This window comes from Cydia pomonella, chromosome 25, assembly GCF_033807575.1.
Source record: "Cydia pomonella isolate Wapato2018A chromosome 25, ilCydPomo1, whole genome shotgun sequence".
Taxonomy (NCBI): Eukaryota; Metazoa; Arthropoda; class Insecta; order Lepidoptera; family Tortricidae; genus Cydia; species Cydia pomonella.
Window position 1 is genome coordinate 947,002 of NC_084727.1, and position 22,187 is coordinate 969,188.

At 38.3% G+C, this 22,187-nt stretch overlaps 1 protein-coding gene across 2 annotated transcripts; it reads right to left on the reverse strand.

Annotated features, from left to right (window-relative positions):
• Nucleotides 1-2,610: 2,610 nt before the first annotated feature.
• Nucleotides 2,611-14,669, reverse strand: LOC133531725 (uncharacterized). Of its 2 annotated transcripts, XM_061870106.1 has the most exons (7): nt 14,116-14,426; nt 12,476-12,520; nt 11,694-11,841; nt 10,790-10,854; nt 7,575-7,739; nt 5,750-5,932; nt 2,624-3,612 (listed from the first exon to the last, which is right to left on the reverse strand). In XM_061870106.1, the coding sequence occupies exons 1-7, from the start codon at nt 14,162-14,164 to the stop codon at nt 3,401-3,403; spliced, it is 867 nt and encodes a 288-aa protein (XP_061726090.1). In that variant the 5' UTR covers nt 14,165-14,426; the 3' UTR covers nt 2,624-3,400. The 2 variants fall into 2 exon arrangements, with proteins under 2 accessions (XP_061726091.1, XP_061726090.1); XM_061870107.1 differs by lacking the exon at nt 5,750-5,932 and having other exon boundaries at nt 2,611-3,612; nt 14,116-14,669.
• Nucleotides 14,670-22,187: the final 7,518 nt, after the last annotated feature.

Genomic DNA, 22,187 nt, shown 5'->3' on the forward strand with positions numbered 1-22,187 from the left:
TGTCTAAACCAAGTCACATAGTGGCAGCGTCACAGCTAAAAAGGCGTTTTTGACTAAGTTATAAAATAAACAAATTTTCACAGAAATTGTCATCATCTCTAAAACAAGACCGATTTCAGAAAACATTGTATGACATTTTAGTCTCTAAATGCGGTCAAGAATACACCTTTGAAATCTGTCGGGCTTAATTGACCCACGGTGTATATGTGTATAACAATTGTAAATAAAATATTTATTATACCGAAGTTCCCTCCAAAATACTGCGCAAGAAAGATTTTTAGATTTATTGCATAAAGAAATTTTAAAGTACATTTTAAATCTATGTCCGTAATTGTTTTCTATTGAGCGAAAATCGTGAAATCAGAATTCGTTAGAATCGTTAAAGAATGGGGTAGTCGTTGTATAAATTTCAATTCTTTATTTCGAGATAACAGTGATCCCATTTGTTATGTACATATACGTGATGGTGAAAGGTTCATCTGACAGAAGATGCTTGCGAAGTAGTCGTTTGAAAACGGGTTTGAAAACGGTGCTTGGGGCTTGTCGAATAAAGAGAGGGAGGGAATTCCAGAGACGGATTGCCTCAACGGCGAAAGAGTTAGACATAAAACCAGTACGGTGAGAAGGAATCGTTTGAGAGAACGGGAGGAACGGAGTTCACATCCTGGACGGATGTGAACTGTTCTGAACCGGACTGTTCAGTTTATGGTAACGTAATTTACGTAAGGTATAGTAATTTTCAAATAGCTCTGGTACCGTCATTGCCCGTGACAGCCATCATCTCAATAGGGAGCGTGCATGAACTGTAGGAGGCAGCACAGGAGCCGTCAGATTTTTGGCGCGAGGCGTAATTGTGATGTTTATTGTTCCGATGTAGCCCACAAGATGGCAGAACCTACTATGCACAAGAAAACACGTGACGTGTAAATGTACATATTTATGGTTCCGATTCAGGCCACAAGATGGCAGACCCTCCAACGCGCACGGTTCCTATACATATTCGTTTAAGGTTATAAATTGTATAAAAATGTCAGCTGTAACCAGTAAAATTAACCAGTAACGTAAATTTACGTTACGATAAACTGAACTGGAGGCCTACCGCGAAAATCGAAGTTCGTCAATTGCGGGCATTTTTCTCTGTCACTCTAATTACGTCTTAGTGAGAGTAAAAGAGAAAGATCCCCGCAATTTGCGAATTTCGATTTTCCCGGTAGGCCCCCAGATCGGACTAAATTAAAAATGATTCTTAAAAGTTATATTAGACTTCATTCATTTAATTAATCTTATCATTATGGTACAACAAACGTGATCAGCAATCATCTTCAGTACTCCTAGTGTAAATAAATTCGATTTCGAAACGTGACGTACGCGTTTGCGTTTAGTCTCATTTTGTATTGGATTTAGAAAGAGCGCGCCAAGCGGGACGTTTTGGAAACTCAAAATCCTATACAAAATTAAACTTAACGCAAACGCGTTCGTCACGTTACGATGTCCATTAAATTTACACTAGGGGTACAGAATGCATAATGCAGAATGATATATATTTATTAGGTTTCGGGGAAAACTGCCGACTCCGACACAAGACCAGCAGATTTAACCCATATAGGTACAGATCTAGACTTATTTTATTTATTTAAAATTGAAATCAGACCACAAGACCCATGTACCTAATAGATAAACATGCATGTGCATTTATTTATGTTTGTCTATTAGGAATATGGGCCTTGTCAAGGCTCGGAAACGATTACATTTCAAAACGGTCATCATGAACTTTGCGTAATACATTTTAATTTCGTTTCGTCCGCAAAACCGTTATTTTTAAACCGATTTTTAGGAGAACATGTCCATAAAGTCTTCCTATGTGGGTGTCTTTGTTTACGCGGCACACCACCAGGCCGGAGGGCGGTCTCGTCCCTCGTCGATAAAACCGGTTTATTTAGGTTTCAATTAAGCTCTTATAAGTACGTTGTGGTCATTGACATATATCTAAGAATGGGCCTTACGAGCACTAAGAATGGTGCTAGTTCAGTGGTGTCACTCACGAATTCGAGCCAATCGTGCAGTTTACTCGTAACGCAACTAGAGTCTGGCTAGCCAAATATTGTTGACAGATATTTCCATGTTGTATCACCAATTGTCTATGATTTAAAAAAAAAGCTAAAAATCTGTTGTCAATTTGTCATCATTCAAATTGTTCAAATTTTATCAAAATTAACAATTTAAAATTATAACTATTCCCTGCTCCTTAATCTGACCAACACTTTCGTGCTAAATTCGTAATCCCGTTTTATGGGGAACTATATTGACGTGATGCTGGCAAATGCCTTCGTGGCGATAGCCATTAATTAAAAAAAAAAAAATGTTCGCGGTTTACAAGGGGTTTATTTCAAATAATATTAACAAGGACTATACCGAGTGAGGTCCGCAAACTATTATTTAAGCTAATAAATAATTACGATAATGTGCGAAGTCGACGTGAAGCGTTGTATAACGAAAAACTGCTATGTTTACAAGCCGTAAACAATTCAGTAGGTTGGTGCTCTATTAATATTTTGATACTATAAGTACTAGTTCTAACATTTGCCTATAACTTTGATTAAGTAGGTGAATTTATTAATACCTGAATCTCATGGACAGGACAAGTGTGTAAAGAAAGGGATAAACTAGAAGTTCTGTAAAATATCAATAAAATCAAAACATTGGAACGTAACGAGTTACTGGAAAACTAATGTTTAGAAGAAATCTGTGGAATGACTGGTCAGTATTGCAGTAATAAATTGATATAAAATATATATAAATATCTTGGCGAAACATGTCTTTGTACTTTACATAGAGGTAGAAATTACGTGAGCTGACTTTGAGTGCATGTCTACGTATCAAAAATCAAAATCAAAAAGATTTATTTCGTTAAATAGTATACTGTTATAACACATTTATGGTTGGGACTTCCTAGTAAGTATGTATAATACCTGTGACAGGAAGCCCCGCTCTTCTACATTTGTCTAGTACATTTGTATTTATTTACCACGTATATTAACTTATTTCCTTAGGTACCTTACGTGTGCACAGAAAAACAAAAATATTTTCTAGTATCAAAACTATACTTCCTACTACACAAAGTGTGACCAGTCCAAGATTTTTTGAATTTCCCGCCATAATATTGTGTAATATTTCAGTAGCCAGACTCTAGTTGCGATTGCGACCAATCGCGCGCGTGATGCAAACTCATCAACCAATCGCGTTGTGGTGTTAGACTGCACGATTGGATCGAATTCGTGTGCCTGACACCGCTGTACTTAGTGTACTGGCCCCGTTCTTATTGCCCATAAGGCTCGTCTTATGATATATGTCAATGGTTGCGTGCTCAGCGAAGCAGATGGGCAGGTACACGTATAAGACCCTACATCTGCCATAGCCAGTGCATGCACAGCCCCTTGTGCAGCACCTTGATGGTGGTGTTGGGTTGCTGGCAGCGAAAGAAGCACTCGTTCCGATAAGTCTTGTGCTCGGTTGAGCAGACGGGCAGGTAGACAAGCGGGCACTGGTCACATAGGTCGGGCCGGCAGGTTGGCATTTCCACATGGCCCAGTCTGGGTACAGGGTTTTTTGGAACTGTGGAAAAAATCGTTGCGGAATTATTTTCTTTTATTTCGATAAAGCGCTGGTGGCCTAGCGGTAATAGCGTGCGACTTGCAATCCGGAGGTCGCGGGCTCAAACCCCGGCTCGTACCAATGAGTTTTTCGGAACTTATGTATGAAATATCATTTGATATTTACCAGTCGCTTTTCGGTGAAGGAAAACATCGTGAGGAAACCGGACTAATCCTAACAAGGCGTAATTTACCCTCCGGGTTGGAAGGTCAGATGGCAGTCGCTTTTGTAAAAACTAGTGCCTACGCCAAATCTTGGGATTAGTTGCCAAGCGGACCCCAGGCTCTCATGAGCCGTGGCAAAATGCCGGGACAACGCGAGGAAGAAAAAAAAAAGCGACCATATTCTGCGTCGAAAGAAAAACGCATGAAAACTCGAAAACACGCGTTTCCCAAACATAAGACTAATCTAGATCGATTGTATACCCCCAAAAACCCCCATATACCAAATTTCAGCGAAATCGTTAGAGCCGTTTCCGAGATCACAGAAATATATATATATACAAGAACTACAAGAATTGCTCGTTTAAAGGTATAAGATATAAGAAAATAATAATTATTATTATAAGAGTAAGTATATAATATTATCTTATTATTTTGACGACCGGTCTGGCCTAGTGGGTAGTGAACCTGCCTATGAAGGTGATGGTGAATGAAATATTTGTTCCTGAGTCATGGATAGATAAATCATTTATTTATGTATTTAAGCCTTCTTGGCTTATCGTTGGACTAAGTCAATCTGTGTAAGATTGTCCCTGTAATATTTATTTATTTATTTTATTTAACATAAATTCTTCTACTGAATAATATCAATTTTTGAAATGTGGATTTATCGAAGGATGCTCAAAATAAAATGGACTGATAGGATAACTATAACAGAGTTTTGGAAATCATGAAAAAAGATCTAGAAGTAGTATCAACAATTAAGAAAAGAAAAGCAGCGTATTTAGGACAAAATGTGTTTTGTACCGACTTATGACGAAAGAATGATTTCGAAAAACATTTAATTATCTCTGAAACTAGGCCTAATCCAGAAAATTTTATATGACATTTTAGTTTCTAAATATTACCAGGAATGCTTAGTTAAAATGTCTCGCAATGCTCACGGGCACCTTGTATATAGGAACAATAAATACAACCTACTGAAATTAATAATTGAAGGAAAAATTTAAGGGAAGCCTGGTCGTGGTAGAAGGCGCACATCATGGACTAAAAATATAAGAGACTGGTTAAAAGTGAAGAGCATAGATGGACTAATTCGCATGACTGAACATAGAGAGACATAGACATATGGTCGCCCACCTCCTGGACGGAGATGGCACGTGAAGAAGAAGAGTATCAATTGGTGGTAAGCAGTGATTAATAAGCTACTCGTATAGGCCCACTAACGTTAAAATGTTCTTCAAAATAAAAACGTAATATGGGCTCGTGCACAAATCAGGCGAGGTTCGGTTACGAAAAAAAAACAGGGCAAGTGCGAGTCGGACTCGCGCACGAAAAGTTCCGTACCATTATTTATAAAACCGGCAAAAAAAAGATGTTTGTTGTATGGGAGCCTCCCACAAATATTTATTTTATTCCGTTTTTAGTATTTGTTGTTATAGCGGCAACAGAAAAACATCATCTGTGAAAATTTCAATTGTCTAGCTATCACGGTTCATGAGATACAGCCTGGTGACAGACGGACGGACGGACAGCGAAGTCTCAGTACAGTAATAGGGTCCCGTTTGACCCTTTGGGTACGGAACCCTAAAAATCACGACAGATCACGTTGGGCGAGGGGTATAAGGAGACCTCACGTGTATTTTTTATAGTAAACGAAACTAAGATAAAATATCTACTACATACTTTTTCTCGGTTTTGTTAAACATAAATCTTCACTTGGCACTTCAAAATAGCTAGTATAAGAAGGATTTGCTCTATTCAATACTATTGATCTTAAAATTAGGTCTAATGAAAAAATAAATAAAAATACACGTGACGTGATTAGCCAAGAATCTCACCAAATATCACCAAGGGAGGGGGTCAAAAAAGTAGCCGAAAAAACCTCGCGTCATTTGTGCACAAGCCCGAAATACAATACAAAAAACAAAACTTACTGAATTGTACGTTCCCATAACGAGGAAGTGGACAGTCGAAGAATATTTTAGACTCTCTGTCGTTGGCGCTCGCAAAGGCGATATATGATATATTCAAGGCAGTGTGAATGTTCTGGTGCGTGAATAGCACCCGGTTAGTGGTAGCCTGCACGAAAGCGATTGTCTGTCCAGTATCTTGATTTCCTGAATGTCAAAATAATTGTACCATTAGTATTACGGAAGGTACCAAAAAGTGTCATCAAAAAACATTAAATAGGTGGCGCTACAATACCTAGAATACTTGAAAAGAAAATCAAATCATAGACAGCTCACTTCACTCCGTCAATAACGCCTAGGTTCTTACAGTGTTTTTATCTTATAATTCTGACAGTGTTTTTAGGGACTCTGTCCGTCCGTCCGTTTGTCTGTCTGTCACATCGCTAAATATCTCGAGACCCATTTTTGCTATCCCAGGAACAACGTTAACCCAGACAAATTGAATGTATTAATTTTTATTTTTATTTTTAATAACTATGAAAAATGCCCAATATGAGAGGGCAACATTTCAGTGTCCTGTGATCCTCGAAAAACCAACATACGTGCATTACATCACATAAATTAGTTAGACGATTTGCCGATAGATGGCGCTGTACACAATTACACTTAGTATAGGAAACACCCCTGAAATGGAAGAGGCACCAGTAATGGGATGGTAAAGACAAATCCTGTAAAATAAGTATTTATCAGTTTTTAATCATTGGCTACATTTTACCATAACCAACGAGTCATAGAGCTGCTTAAGTTTGATGTTTAATTGGTTTTTTAGGGTTCCGTAGTCAACTACCCTTATAGTTTCGCCATGTCCGTCTGTCTGTCTGTCTGTCTTTCCGAGGCTTTGCTCCGTGGTCGTTAGTGCTAGAAAGCTGAAATTTGGCATGGATATATAAATCAATAAAGCTGAGAAAGCCGTACAATAAAATCTAAAAATTTTAGTTTTTTTAGGGTACTTCCCCTACACGTAAAGTGGGGGTGGAATTTTTTTTTGCTCCTACCCTACTGTGTGGGATATCGTTGGAAAGGTCTCTCAATACTAATAGGGGTCTTCAAAAAACATTTTTTGATAAAGTGAATATATTCGGAGATAAATGCTCCGAAAGAAAAAAAAAATGTGTCCCCCCCCCTCTAACTTTTGAACCATAGGTCCAAAAAATATGAAAAAAATCTTCAAAGTAGAGCTTAAAAAAGACATTAAACGAAAACTATAGCGGATATGATTAGTTTAGCTGTTTTTGAGTTATCGCAAAAAGTTTCCCCTTCATAGTAAAAAGACGTACATCCACAGTTCATCCCTTGGTTGTTCAATCTACTATACTTTAAGCTCCAGTTTAGCTTATTGTGACGGAGGAGTAACTACGGAACCCTACTCTGAGCATGGCCCGACATGCTCTTGGCCGGTTATTAGCTTATTTTAAACTTAATGGCGTCATACCTGCCATGGCTGGAGCAAAAAAACATGGTTTTGTTTGTCAATAATATTAAAACCGATTGCAGTATCTTTTGTTAACTATATTTTACAGGTACCGAGAGAATATCAAAATACTCCAAATTGTCTCTTAAATGTCCCATAATTAGTGCCGTTAACATATAAGTACTTCTATAGTTCTATAGTTCTTTTATAGTTATACTAGATAATACAAAGTTTGTACGGAACCCTCGGTGCGCGAGTAAAACGAACTCGCAACTTGTCCGGTTTTTTGTCATATACATATTTGGTCTTATTTTTTTTTGTAAAATGCATGTTTTGTTTGTAAACTAAAAGTGCAAAGAAGTGGAGAGGCGTTCTTACCCCAAATGAGCCTGATGACGAAGGGCCTGATATCTTTCCACCGTAGTAGCCAGGGCTGCCCCCCGACCATGATGTTCTTCACCTCCACATTTCCGTTGCCGTCTCTGATGGAGAGTTGCGAAAAGCGCTGACCTTCAGGTAAGTTCGGGTGCAACACGCCAAAATCTGAATAATTACTCTTCATGTTAATCGTTTTTAGGGTTCCGTAGTCAACTAGGAACCCTTATAGTTTAGCCATGTCCGTCTGTCTGTCTGTCAGTCTGTCTGTCCGTGGTCGTTAGTGCTAGAAAGCTGAAATTCGGCATGGATATATAAATCAATAAAGCCGACAAAGTCGTACAATAAAATCTAAAAATTTAATTTTTTTGAGAGTACCTCCCCTACACGTAAAGTGGGGGTGAATTTTTTTTTTGCTTCAACCCTACAGTGTGGGGTATCGTTGGAAAGGTCTTTCAAAACTAATAGGGGTCTTCACCAAACATTTTTTGATAAAGTGTATATATTCGGAGATAATCGCTCCGAAAGAAAAAAAATGTGTCCCCCCCCTCTAACTTTTGAACCATAGGTCCAAAAAATATGAAAAAAATCGTGGAAGTAGAGCTTAAGAAAGACATTAAATGAAAACTATAGCGGACATGATCAGTTTAGCTGTTTTTGAGTTATCGCAAAAAGTTTCCCCTTCATAGTAAAAAGACTTACTCTATGCAAATTTGCCTATTTGTTTAACTCGCGTGAAAGGTACCGTTTCAACCCTTGGTTAACAATTTACTATACTTTAAGCTCCAGTTTAGCTTATTGTGACGGAAGAGTAACTACGGAACCCTACACTGAGCGTGGCCCGACATGCTCTTGGCCGGTTTTTTAATAAATCATATGTATTCGACGAACGGTATGGCCTAGCAAGGGTCGCAAACCGGTTAAATTTACAAACCGTAATCATGTACTTGGCGCAAAACCTTTTGATTCCGGTTTCGCTCGAAAACCCGTTATTTATAAACGGGTTTTTTATGAGAACAGTCTTGTCAAATTAACCAGTTTAGAACAATAAAAACCGGTTTCTTCCTACGTCGGTGTCTATGATTACACACAACCAGACCGGACGGCCGTTTCGTCGCTCGAAGAAACCAGTTTTTTTAGGTTACAATAAAGTTCTTAAGACGTTCGCGTTCTTATAAAACTTCGGAGGAAAACCGTAATAAACCGGTATTTTATAAACCGGTTCCGAGCTTTGTGGCCTAGTGGGTAGTAACAGTGACTGCCTGTGAAGCCGATGGTCCCGTGTTTGAATCCCGGTAAGGGCATTTTTTTGTGTGATGAACACAGATTTTGTTCCTGACTCATGGGTGTCTTCTTTGTCTATAAGTATGTATTTATCTATATATCGTATATTGTCGCCTAGTAACATAATATATAAACTTTGCTTAGTTCGGGGCTAGGTTGATCTGTGTTAGATAGTCCCCAAATATTTATTTATTTATATATACATATATGTATGTTTGGGGTACCATAATGTGACTAAAAGTTTATTTTAATAAAAAAAATACTGCAACGTGTATCGTATCTAATTATCTATAGAACCTGGCAGGTATTTAGATGTATCTCAATTATTCTATAATTCAAATAATAGATAAAGGGCAACCCCTGGCGTGTAGCCATAGATGGTATAGTATCGTATAGATTTGCCATACCGCGTGCGCCCGCGCTCTTGAGTATACCAAAAACAGCCTACGTAATTAGGTTGGGTTCATTTTTAACCACCATAAAAAACGTTGGGCAACAAAAAACATCTACTTAGGACTTTTTAGAAGTAGGCAAAAAGGACAAGTAAGACTATGACAAAGACAAACAATAATAGCGCTTTCTCTGCTACTCCCACTGAAAGATACTTAAGACTATCTCGTTCTGTGAGTTCCCCCCACCGCTCATGCCCAATCCATACTAAATACTAGATTCATGCGCGTATCTGACTAAGTCCTAGTACCTGACAGTGGTCATTTCGAGTAAAAGGCCCTTTATATAAGTATTATTGGAGTTGTATTTAATCTATTGTTCATAGAGATAGTCAGTAATCCGTTGGATCTACAAGATTTTCGACTACATTTTGCTGAAAACCGAATAATTGCTTTATACTCTTGTGAAGTGAATCTTATCTTATACCTTTAAACGAGCAATTCTTGTATATATATATATATATATATCTGTGATCTCGGAAACGGCTCTAACGATTTCGCTATAATTTGGTATATGGGGGTTTTTGGGGGTATACAATCGATCTAGATTAGTCTTATGTTTGGGAAAACGCCTGTTTTTGAGTTTTCATGCGTTTTTCTTACGACGCAGAATATGGTCGCTAATTTCGTGTTGCCGGCCACTGTCCGTCTGGTCTAGCGGGTTAAGACGCGGACTGCTAAACGAGTGTTACGGGTTCGAATCCCACTCGGTGACTAACTTTTGTGGTTTTTTTTTATATGTTCAAGTTTATATATAATTTTTTAATTTTTATTGTTTTAGACAAGTATAATTTAGTAAAAAAATGTAGTTAAGATTATCACCTATACACCACCATATTACAATAAATAGTTATAACCGAGCAAAGCTCGGTCGCCCAGGTACTTAGTCAAAAATACGAAGCTGTAAGAGACCGCGGGCCAGGATCATATTTATTTTCAATCATCGCCTCCCGGCGGATACTTTGTCAGATGATAAGTAGTTTAGATGCTATTTTAAATTAAAAAAAAAACCCGTCAGCCGGTTATATCGCGGTGGAAAGGCCGTCAGCTATTGACGTGAATATGTAAAATACGCACCTTACCACTTTGTCGCAAAGTATGCGTAATGTGTAAATTGCGTAATCCGTTTATGGCGTTTCACCTGATGAAATGCTACATGCAAAGTTTCATGATTTGTTATTGCTATCATAAAAAGGTAAATCGCTTATTCTTTAGATGTTCATGCGTCCAGCCGATGTTCTTAGCACCGCGATATAACCGGCTGACGATTTTTCAAATTAACAATAGCATCTGAACTATCATCCGACAAAGTATCAAACGGGAGGCGATGATTTTTTTTATAGTTTCAGTGGCTGCCGTTCCTCAACTCACCAACGGAGCGGCAGCTGACGTCCACGAGGATTCATAATACATAGCCGTTAACCACTTTACGAGTTTTCGCCCGGGCCATGGAAATCTGTTCCTGGTTCGCGGTCTATATCTTACTGTATTCATAATATTGTCCAGCATACGCGATCCGGCGCGGGCGTTCCGACAGCAGGATGAACAACCTGTAGGAATAACATAAAAAGTTGATTGACCCTTATATAATCGGTTATCACCAAATAATAACCCATAATCAGTTGTAACCAGTTTCGAACATTTGGCAAAAATGATAAATTATTTTTTGTTTTCTTTGAAAATGTAATAGACATAAAATTACTTAATAAGGGAAAAATATTAGGGTATGGGAGTAGATGTCTTTGTTTTTCAATAAAATAAACAAAATTTAGAAAAATTGAATATATGACCTTGGATGTGACAGAGATAAATTTAATACATTATCGTTATAAAAATACATAAATGACAACAATTATTACCACACACAAAAAAGGCACGGTTTTGTAGGCATTAGAAAATCGATCCATAGAATTTAAGGTATAAATAAAAAACCGAAAACAAGCGTAACCAGTGTATCGATTTCCCAATAACCGGTTATGAATATTTTTCAAAATAATTGGTTAATTTAATATCTGGGAGACCGAGCTTTATTCGGAAAAGTCTAAAATGCGCATTTTTCCAGAAGTTCGGTCTTCGCAGTAGGACTCAGTTACAGCACAGAATAAGTACTACTACCGTACAGAAAAGAAACTTCCTACAAAACCAAAGTTTGACAGCGATTCAGGGACGAATCATGCTGGCCCTTTCTTATGTATGGTACTATCCCTTACGGCTATTGAGGGTTGTCAAAATTCAAGTTATTATCTTATCTGTGGTCGTACACGCAAAGGGACGTTTAGTTGTGTCAATCCTAATAATTTCTCGGAGCAATGCTGAGCTGAACGGAGCGAAAGGAACAGTTTCACCCTCCTGGTTGCGGTTATAACCGATTTGTATTCCCTACCCCTACCTGAAGGAGGAGGACCATAAGCCCAGGTGGATATCCCAGCGCGCTACCGATGTGTTCACGTTCTGGAAGTCTTCTATCTTGAAGAATCGCATATATGCTCGTTTGTCTACGCATTCCGCTCTCTTACACCACTCAAATATTCCCGAAGCTGAAATTATAACACATTTTTTAGCTCTAACTAGCTCTAGGTGCTCTAAAGGCTCTAGAGCATTTGTTATTGTAAGATTATACGCGGATATATTTTTTTATCCCACGGCCCTACAGACGCTGCTGCCTAGGAGCTGGCCATGATTGTAACAAGAAGGTAACAGGTCTTACGTGGCGTCTGTTGCCAGAGGGACAGGCCATAACTGTTACGAACAAGGCTCGAACCGGTTTATAAAATACCGGTAAATACCGGTTTATTTCGGTTTTCCTCCGAACTTTTATAAGAACGCGAACGTGTTAAGAACTTTATTGTAACCTAAAAATTCGGTTTATTTGACGAGCGACGAAATGGCCGGCCGGCCTGGTGGTGTGCCACGCTGCAACGTAAAGATAGACACCGACATAGGAAGAAACCGATTTTCATTACTCTACACCAGTTAATTTAACAAGAATTGTTCTCATAAAAATCGGTTTAAAATAACGGGTTTTCGAGCGAAACCGAAATTTAAAGGTTTTGCGTCAAGTACATGATAACGGTTTGGAAATTAATCGATTTCTGAGCCTTGGTAACAATACGCTGTGTCTGTTGCCAATGGGACTGGATATAATTCTATTAAGAAAATAACAGGTCTTACGTGGTGCCTCTTGCGTTTGCGCAATCGCAACTGCTACAAACAAAACTGAAATCAAATCAATAACGCTGCTTAAAAAATATAGGGTTAATAAACCAATTGTCTATTTATTAACACACTAACCCCTAGCTATAACGATGGTACTAACAATTTTTTATGGAATTCTAGTAGTTCTGAAATAAAAATATTTTATTTTATTTTATTTTATTTTTTATTAACTTACGATGTATATTCTGATTGTAATAATAGGTCATGAAATGCCAAAAACGTCACTTCTGACAATGAAAGATCATATCTATAATATAACGCCAAAAAAAGTGAGATAATGGTTTTCAAAACGGGGTCCAATTATCCGACTAACGTTCCTCCCGTGTATCTCAATGAAGCACCCTTGAAGCGCGTCCATGAGTTTAAATACTTGGGTCACGTACTGACCGACGATCTGGTTGATGACTCTGACATTGAAAGGGAACGGAGAGCGTCGTCAGTTCGTGCCAATATGATAGCCCGCAGGTTCGCCAGCTGCTCGTATAACGTAAAAGTCACACTGTTCCGTGCATATTGCACAACTTTCTACACCTGCAGCCTGTGGGTTAAGTATACACAAAGGGCATACAACGCTCTCCGTGTTCAATACCTACTACGACGCCTTTTGGGCGCTGCTGCGGTTACCGCGGTTTTTGCAGCGCCTCGGGTATGTTCGCGGAGGCGCGCGTGGATTGCTTTTACGCTACCTTGCGCAATAGAGTCGCAGATCGACTTGACTCCCCATTTGTGAGGCACTGGGTGTCATTGCATGGTCCAGTGTCTCAAAAGTGGGTTAAATAATAATTATAGGGATCAGGGCTCGGAACCGGTTTATTTTTAAATCCCGAAATAGCCCAATATTTTTAATTATTTTATACTCTTTACGTAGGATTGTATTTAGGTAACAACTTCGCATTATTAGATAGTCCCATTAAAAATGAAATAATAAACCAAAGAACGAAAAAGAACGTAACAATACCGGTATTTTTTGTATGAAGAAAAAACCGGTTCCGAGCCTTGATAGGGATTAATTAATTTATGAGGGACATGTAACTTACTTTTTACCTGAATATGACATTAGTTAATTTAAAATTATATATGCATTGTATTTTAATAGGTATTTTTATTTCTTAATTTTTATTATTTTATGTTTGACGTTTCCTGTAAGTTAGTTAATATTTTAGTAATATGTTAATTTTATGTTTGAATTTTAATTTTAATCATTCTGTTTCGAAGATTTCATGAGCCACGTTGCTTGTAAATAAATGCTATAATAATAAATAAAAAAACCAGATCAAATTCATAACCTATTGTTAAAATCAGAATACGTCTCTAGGTGAATCATTTTAAAATAGCCATATACAATCTCTTTATAAATATAAGAGTCTCGGTAGAGAGTACCATTTTGTACCATTTGGCGTTGAAACTCTAGGTCTATGGGGTTCCAGCGTGCACAAGTTATTTTGCATAAAACGTTTGTGATACAACAAGGAAATGCCAGCGTTTTTGGGACAATGCCCCCATGTCCAACAATATTCTAAAAGTTGCTAGCGGTATCCCGATCTGAACTATCTCTTCGACCGTTTCCCAAGGAAGAGCACTATGAAGAATTTTACCTGATATACATACAGTAGTCTCAAAAAATCGAAAGGCACACATTTGCATTGGTTTTATTGTTTTTAAAAATCAGAGGAGCTCAATGTCGTTATTTTGATATGGACCTGCATTTTAATTTCACGCCTATTTCATGCATCGAGTGTTGCCTGGAAACCATTGAAGAAACATTTACCTACTTTATTTATCGTTATTTAAGGTTCCGTATACGTACTTAGGACGCTTTCGTACTTGAATCAGGGCTCGGAACCGGTATTGAAATACCTGTTAATATCGTTCCAAAACTTATATTTCGTTCAAAAAAACCGGTTAATTGATTGAACGTGAAGTAAAAAACCGTTCTAGTTCATAACCGGTAAAAAGTGGGAACGGAATTTAATGGTGCGTGGGGAACGATATAAATATAAATAAATAAATATTTATATTTAAATAATGTTTTTCGAGTGCGGAACTTGAAACTTTGTATATTTGCATATTGTAAGAAAACAAGATTGAGAGTGATTTCAGGGTTTTTAAAAATTCAGTTAGGGGAACTGGGTTAAAAAGGGATTGAAAGCTTGAATCCATTACAAAATGCTTTGAAACTTCTAAGATAGTCATAATACCCGATTACAAGATGGCAGAACCTACTATGCACAAGAAAACACGTGACGTATAAATGTACATGTTTATGGTTCCGATTCAGGCCACAAGATGGCAGGCTCTCCAACGCGCAAGGTCCCTATAGGGCCTGTTTACACATTGATTAATGTTCAGTGCGAGTTTATATATTTGCTACAAATGCATAAACTCATACCAAACACTAATCAATATATAAACGGGATCATATATAATTTGTTATATCAAACCCTTTAATATATTAAAAATTAAAAATTGACGACCAGTTTGGCCTAATGGGTAGTGACCCTGTCTACGAAGCCGATGGTCCCGGGTTCAAATCCTGGTAAGGGCATTTATTCGTGTGATGAGCATGGATATTTATTCCCGAGTCATGGGTGTTTTCTATGTATTTAAGTATTTATAAATATTTATATATTATATAGGGACCATGCGCGTTGGAGGGTCTGCCATCTTGTGGCCTGAATCAGAACCATAAACATGTACATTTACACGTCACGTGTTTTCTTGTGCATAGTAGGTTCTGCCATCTTGTAATCGGGTATTATGACTATCTTAGAAGTTTCAAAGCATTTTGTAATGGATTCAAGCTTTCAATCCCTTTTTAACCCAGTTCCCCTAACTGAATTTTTAAAAACGCATCTTGTGGGCTACATCGGAACAATAAACATCACATTTACGCCTCGCGCCAAAAATCTGACGGCTCCTGTGCTGCCTCCTACAGTTCATGTACGCTCCCTAATATATATCGTTGTCTAGGTACCTACAACACAAGCCTTATTGAGCTTACTGTGGGACTTAGTCAATTTGTGTAATAATGTCCTATAATATTTATTTATTTATTATTATTATCAAAAGTTTTGCTCTTCCAGTACCCAACAAACAACTTTATTATAATATTTACTTGATGTAAAATATATTGGCAAACAGATATTGTAAAGACATACAAGTAGTACAATACACTGTTACTTCACAGGCGACTTCCCCCCCCCCCCCCTGGCCCACCCCCAAACATCGAAAAGTCCCGAAAAAGGAATCAAAATATGGGTCAATTTGACATTGACGTTTTTTTTCAACCGATAGAGCTGTTCAAGTTTCAGGTAAAGCCGACGGTTTTATACCAACGATTATAACGCCATCTAGTGACGAGTAGCAAGCGGCCAACTTCAACGAATCTCCAATTTCAAATAAAAAGTTCTACGCAAGGGATCAATGATAAATAGTCGTGAAATACCCTTAACATGATAGAAATGAATTTATCTCTTGATACCCACAGTCACATTCATCACCATTGGAGGTCGAGAAGAAACGTGTTTAATTTTGTCAAATTATAGTCAATTTAGAGGAACCATGCCGGCACCTTACCACGATAGATGGGAGAGGACGAAGCGGTACTTACTGCGGAGCTGCCTGGTGGACCCACGTTAGTATTTCTCTTACTTTGTCCGTTTTATAGTTGCATTTTTTGTCATACCATACAATAAAAGGTAGGTAGGTACTTATCTGATCGAACACAGCGGTAGGGCCGTCTCTACTATGTACCTACCTACATAAATTATGCTCCAAATGCAAAAAAAAGCAATAAAAGAGTACATTTTCTGTTATAAATCCCATGTGATAAAAATGTAGATGTCTATTACAAAGAATAAGTTTCTGGCAGACATAATATTTGTAAAAAAACAAAAGTTACTTATCGTCGACAGTAATAACACCCCAAAAGTATCATATTATTGCAAAGTTTCAGATAGACACGATAATTAGAAGGTTGAAATAAGTGTCCGACCGAAGATTCGGTTTCGGTATAGAAACTGTTTCGGACGAAGGTTCAGTTACAGCCGAAACTAGAGCAAAAACGAACCTTTGGTTGAAAACCCAGTTTCTGTCGGACACTAGTAGAAATCGACTTTCAATATTTTATTGCCTACTTTGTAGATTTGTAAGTTAGTAGTAAGTTCGTTTAGACGTCAAACTTCTATGAAATTAGATTAGATGATTTATTTCATGAAAGACAATTACATAATAAATTTGAATTGATGTCAAAAATATAAGAATTTCTATCATGATCGTCAAAATAAAATAAAAATGAAAATAATAACAATACTTATGAAATAAAATAATAGCTCCAATAAGGATTGTCAATACAATTAGAATAACAGTAAGTAGGTAAATACTTACAAAATCCAAAATATAAATGTACAATGTCAAAACTTACGAAAATACGAGAACAATAAAAATAAAAACGATAAATTAATAAAAGAACACAAATAATATCTCCCAATAAGAATCGTCAACACACAACAATATAAAAAACAATGAAATAGTATCTCCCAATAAGGATCGTCTGTATGATAAAGAAAACAATGTCAATAAAACAATTTTGAATAAAAATGTCAATTCCATGAACTCATTTACTGAGTACAGAGGGTTTTCCAACAATGATGACTATCTAAATAAATATTATAGCGACATTCTTACACGAATTGACTAAGTCCCACGGTAAGCCAAGAAGGTTTGTATTGTGGATACATAGAAAACACCCATGACTCAGGAACAAATATCTGTGCTCATCACACAAATAAAGACCCTTACCGGGATTTGAACCCAGGACCATCGGATTCATAGAGATATTTCTTCCTGATTCATGGATGTATTTAAGTATTTGTATATTATATAAGTATATCGTTGTCGGAGTACCCACAACCCAAGTCTTCTTGGCTTATCGTGGGACTAGTCAATTTGTGTAAGAATGTTCGTATAATAGTTATTTATTTATTTTTACGCTTTAAAAAATGAACTTTGATCTTCCTACGTATGCATACGCAAGTAATAACTGTTGTTACTTCCAGGCTTCCAACTGTCTCCAATACCTGAAGACGACCGCTCGTCGTCGCCGAGCAGCGACAGCAGCTTGCCGGACCTGATCATAGAGCCGGAGCCCAACCGGCACGATGACCCGCCGAGCTTCTAGGAAGGTCTAGAACGACGGGTGATGCGGTACTACCGCAAACTGTGTCTTGGTAATGTATGTATTTCTGCTCCAACTGTCGCTTATAATTGAAGAGCGCCAGACGGCAGCTTGCCGGACCTGATCGTGCAGGCGCCGAACCGGCACAATGACCCGCCGAGCTTCTACGAAGGTCTAGAACGACGGATGATGTGGTACTACCGCAAACTGTTTCTTGGTAATGTATCTATTTCTGCTCCAACTATCCCTTAAGCTGGCCGTACACACAAGGATATGCCTGCGCATGCACAGGTAAAACGGAGCGTGTGGGGCGTTTCTCTTTTACTCCAATAGAAATGCCTGCACTATCATCAACACAGCTGGCCATTCGTAAACGCTTCTTCGTAAAGATATCTGTTCTTTACTCAGTACCTACGAGTGTGGCAGGCCTTGCATCATGTTCAAAGTCTAGTTTATAGTTTATTTATTAACCATAATGTTACATGATCATTAACATGGTAAGTCAGCTTTTCACAATATTATAGACAATCCCCTTTATTCATAAACGTCTACTAAAGTTGACAAGCCGCTAATAATCGTTTGTCCCTTTCCATCATACCCATACGTCGGAAATGGACAAACGATTATTAGCGGCTTGTCAACTTTAGTAGACGTTTATGAATAAGGGGATATGAATTTACTATACAAAGTAATTTTTTTTTTATACTACGTCGGTGGCAAACAAGCATACGGCCCGCCTGATGGTAAGCAGCCTCCGTAGCCTATGTACGCCTGCAACTCCAGAGGAGTTACATGCGCGTTGCCAACCCTAACCCCCTCCCACCCCTCGTTGAGCTCTGGCAACCTTACTCACCGGCAGGAACACAACACTATGAGCAAATACGCTTAATAATAATAAAAATCTATTTACAATTTGCTTCAATTAAATTTTTTTGTAATTATAAATATTCAGTAATCGAATAGTAGTAGTGTAAATATGTATGTTCCATCTCAAAACTATTCCGCCAGAGGGCGCCACTTGGTAGTTCGGCAAAGATCCGCCAGAGGGCGCCACTTGGTAGTTCGGCAAAGATCCGTTAGATGGCGCCACTTGGTAGTTCGGCAAAGATCCGCCAGAGGGCGCCACTTGGTAGTTCGGCAAAGATCCGTTAGATGGCGCCACTTGGTAGTTGTTCATTGGTCCCCGTCAGATGGCGTTACTTTGTACGTGTAAGTTAGTTATCGATGAATTTAAAAAGTTCGGCAAAGATCCGTTAGAGGGCGCCACTTGGTAGTTGTTCATTGATCCCCGTCAGATGGCGTTACTTTGTACGTGTAAGTAAGTTAGTTATCGATGAATTTAAAAAGTTCGGCAAAGATCCGTTAGATGGCGTCACTTGTTCCTTCCGCAATGATCCGTCTTTGTAAGTAAGTTAGCTATGGATCTGTTTAAAAAATATATAGAGGGCGCCACTTGCCCCCTTCCCGCCGCCTCCCCGCCCTCCCCCGCCCCCTCCCCGCCGCTGCCCCTGGCCCTGCGCCCCTTGGTAGTTGTGCATATATCCTCGCCAGTTGGCGCTACTTTCTATGTTTAAGGTATTTATCTCCCGAGGGAAAACTTCGCTAAAATAGATGGCACCACTTTGTACGTGTACGACAAACAAAAAGTGACGAGGTGGCCTCCAGTGGCGAAGGTCGGATTCGAACCAGCGTCTTTAGCTAACCGGGGCGTCTTTAGCCAGTTAACGTCATGAACCCCTAGGCCACCCCGTCACGGTGAAACTGGTCCTAATTTCTCGTTTTTGGCTCAATTTAGGTATTTATCTCCCGACGTGTTGCATCAGCCGCCACCGTGGCGCCGACGGCCACCTGCAAATTCCTACGTGGGCGTCGAGGTCGATCGAGATAAGAGAGAGAATAAGTTAGATTTAAAATATGCATATATATATTTATATATTTATATATTGGCGCTACTTTGTATGTATCTGACGCCACAGAGCACGTGTACGCGTCAAGGTCGAGGTCGATGGCATCGGCTTGCTCCAGGTGCGGTTGGTTTTGGAGCTTGTGGTCAACAAATATATGGACTTTGTACTTTTCCAACTGCCCAATAAGTTTGTTTTAAAATATGCATACGGGCATATTTGCAAGAGCACATAATATAGAGTGGTTAAAACCGGATAGAAAAATATATATTTTCTTGAATACCTGGGTATTCGATATTTATCCAGGTACTAGTCGTAATGTTAAACATACATGTTTTTACTTACAGTACGGGATGTTTCATGTTAATCTAAAAGTTGTAACTATTTCTAGTTACATCTGGTAATATTTACATCACACTTTTTAGAAAAAGGGGGTTTTTAAACCTAATTATGTCGTTAACTAGCAAAGTCGAGTATATCTGTATGTGAATAATAAATAAATATCGAATACCCAGGTATTCAAGAAAAAATACATTTTTCTACCATGTTGTAACATCTCTATATTATGTAATAGGTATTTTTTAGCTGACCTAATTCAGATTCCTGGTACTGGTGAACTTATTTATACCACGTCGGTGGCAAACACGAATACTGTCCGCCTGATGATAAACTGTCACCGTAGCCTATGGATGCCTGCAACTTTTTTTTATACCACGTCAGTGGCAAACACGAATACTGCCCGCCTGGTGATAAGCTGTCACCGTAGCCTATGGATGCCTGCAACTTTTTTTTTTATACCATGTCGGTGGCAAACACGAATACTGCCCGCCTGATGATAAGCTGTCACCGTAGCCTATGGATGCCTGCAACTTCTAAGTTGTTACATGTGCGTTGTCGATCACTGGTATTGGTGAACATTTTTATACCACGTTGGTGGCAAACAAGAATACGACCCATCTGATGCTAAGCAATCACTGTAGCCTATGGATCATGCGCGTTGTTGATCATTAAAGTATGCGAAATGTTGTGAAATTGCATACGGCGCGACCTGCCTGATTGTAAGTCTAGTCAGTGTAGCCTTTGGACGCCTGCAACTTCAAAGTTGTCACATGCGCGTTGCCTCGCCCCAGTTTGCGTGTTTGAGGACTACTAACGTATTCTAATCTAGAAGAACTTGTGTTATACAACTATTTCTACAAGTCATGGAATTGAATAAATATAACATCACCCAATTTCTCGATCCTGCATTTTATATGTACTGAGACGTCGGTGGCAAACAACCATACAGTCCGCTCAAGTAAGCACCCTAGCCTATGGATGCTTGCAAGTACTATTGTATGTACTGGTGAATGTTTATTTTCGGTTGGTTTTGGTCAGATAAACGCCAGTCCATACAATAAGTATGACCATTGGGCGAGGTTTTCGACAGAGGGGTAAGCTCTTAAAGGCGACTCCGGTTTAAATGCTCTAAGGATTGTAGGCATTTAACGGAAAATTTGAGGAAATATTCAACCTTAAACGCTTTGAAATAAGCTTCATTAATAATTCACGAGAGCTGATATTTGCTTGTAATTTCATACAAAATATTAAGGACAGTAGACCTTATTAACCTTAAATACGGCTTACCATATTACCATACCGTATTAAACCTTAAGCACTTTGAAATAATACAATACTTAATTCACGAAGACTGATATTTGCTTGTAACTTCATACAAAATATTAAGGACGGTAGATCTTATTAACCGTAAAACTCTATCTGTCAAAATCAAATATATTCTAGATTAACATAAAGAATAATGACAAACAACGATCAACTCTAAGTACTAGAAATAAAGTAGAATTTTACTCAAATCGGCCGGCTGTAATGCGACATGCATAATTGAGGCGATGGAATAAAAGTTTCACTTTAAGGAGCTCCCTAGTGCCAATGACCTTCGATCTGAATCCCCTTAGTTACCTTACCATAGCTAGTAGCCAGCTTACCATATTTACTTCAAGTTTATTGTCTTCGAGATATTTGGCATCAAAGTTGAACAATTTTAGGCCAAAAAACTGGTTTTCTGGACATAACTTTTGTGTTAGTTAACTAGTTAGTTTAAAATTAAAATCTCTGACGAGTTTTTAGAGACGACAGACGAACCCAAATGTGTAGATTTCGTATATGTAAAACCCTTCACAGCAATCGAGTAACGAAAAAAGTGTTTTTATAGACAATATTTAAAAAAATCATAAATAAATAAGTGTTCATGTTTCTTTTAAAATCGGCAGACCAGAATGGAGATAAAATATTGAAGACCCGATAGCCGTTCGTCATAAAATTCTATCTATAGTGCAAATGTAGGAGTAACGACTCAAAACTTGTCAAAAATCTGGACTGGGGACTGTGACAAGAACAAACAATAGCAACGCCTTCTCTGCTACTCCTACTGAAAGATAAATAAGACTATCCCGTTCGGTCATTTCCCCCACCGCTCATGCCATGGTTCAGAGAAATGTTATCATAAATGAGACCACATTACCGGCAACCTGCCACTAGCGCATACGCATTCTAAAATTAATTAAAAATCAGAAAATAACAATGGAGT

Bases quoted from the DNA above. Each gene is read 5' to 3' on its own strand.
- LOC133531725 (XM_061870106.1), bottom strand. From the start codon at position 14,164: ATGCAAATGTGTGCCTTTCGATTTTTTGAGACTACTGTATGTATATCA. The intron at 7,740-10,789 runs GTAAGATATAGA...GTAATTATTCAG, and splicing joins TGGACAATATTATGAATACA to ATTTTGGCGTGTTGCACCCG. The intron at 5,933-7,574 runs GTAAGAACGCCT...TTTGACATTCAG, and splicing joins CGTCATCAGGCTCATTTGGG to GAAATCAAGATACTGGACAG.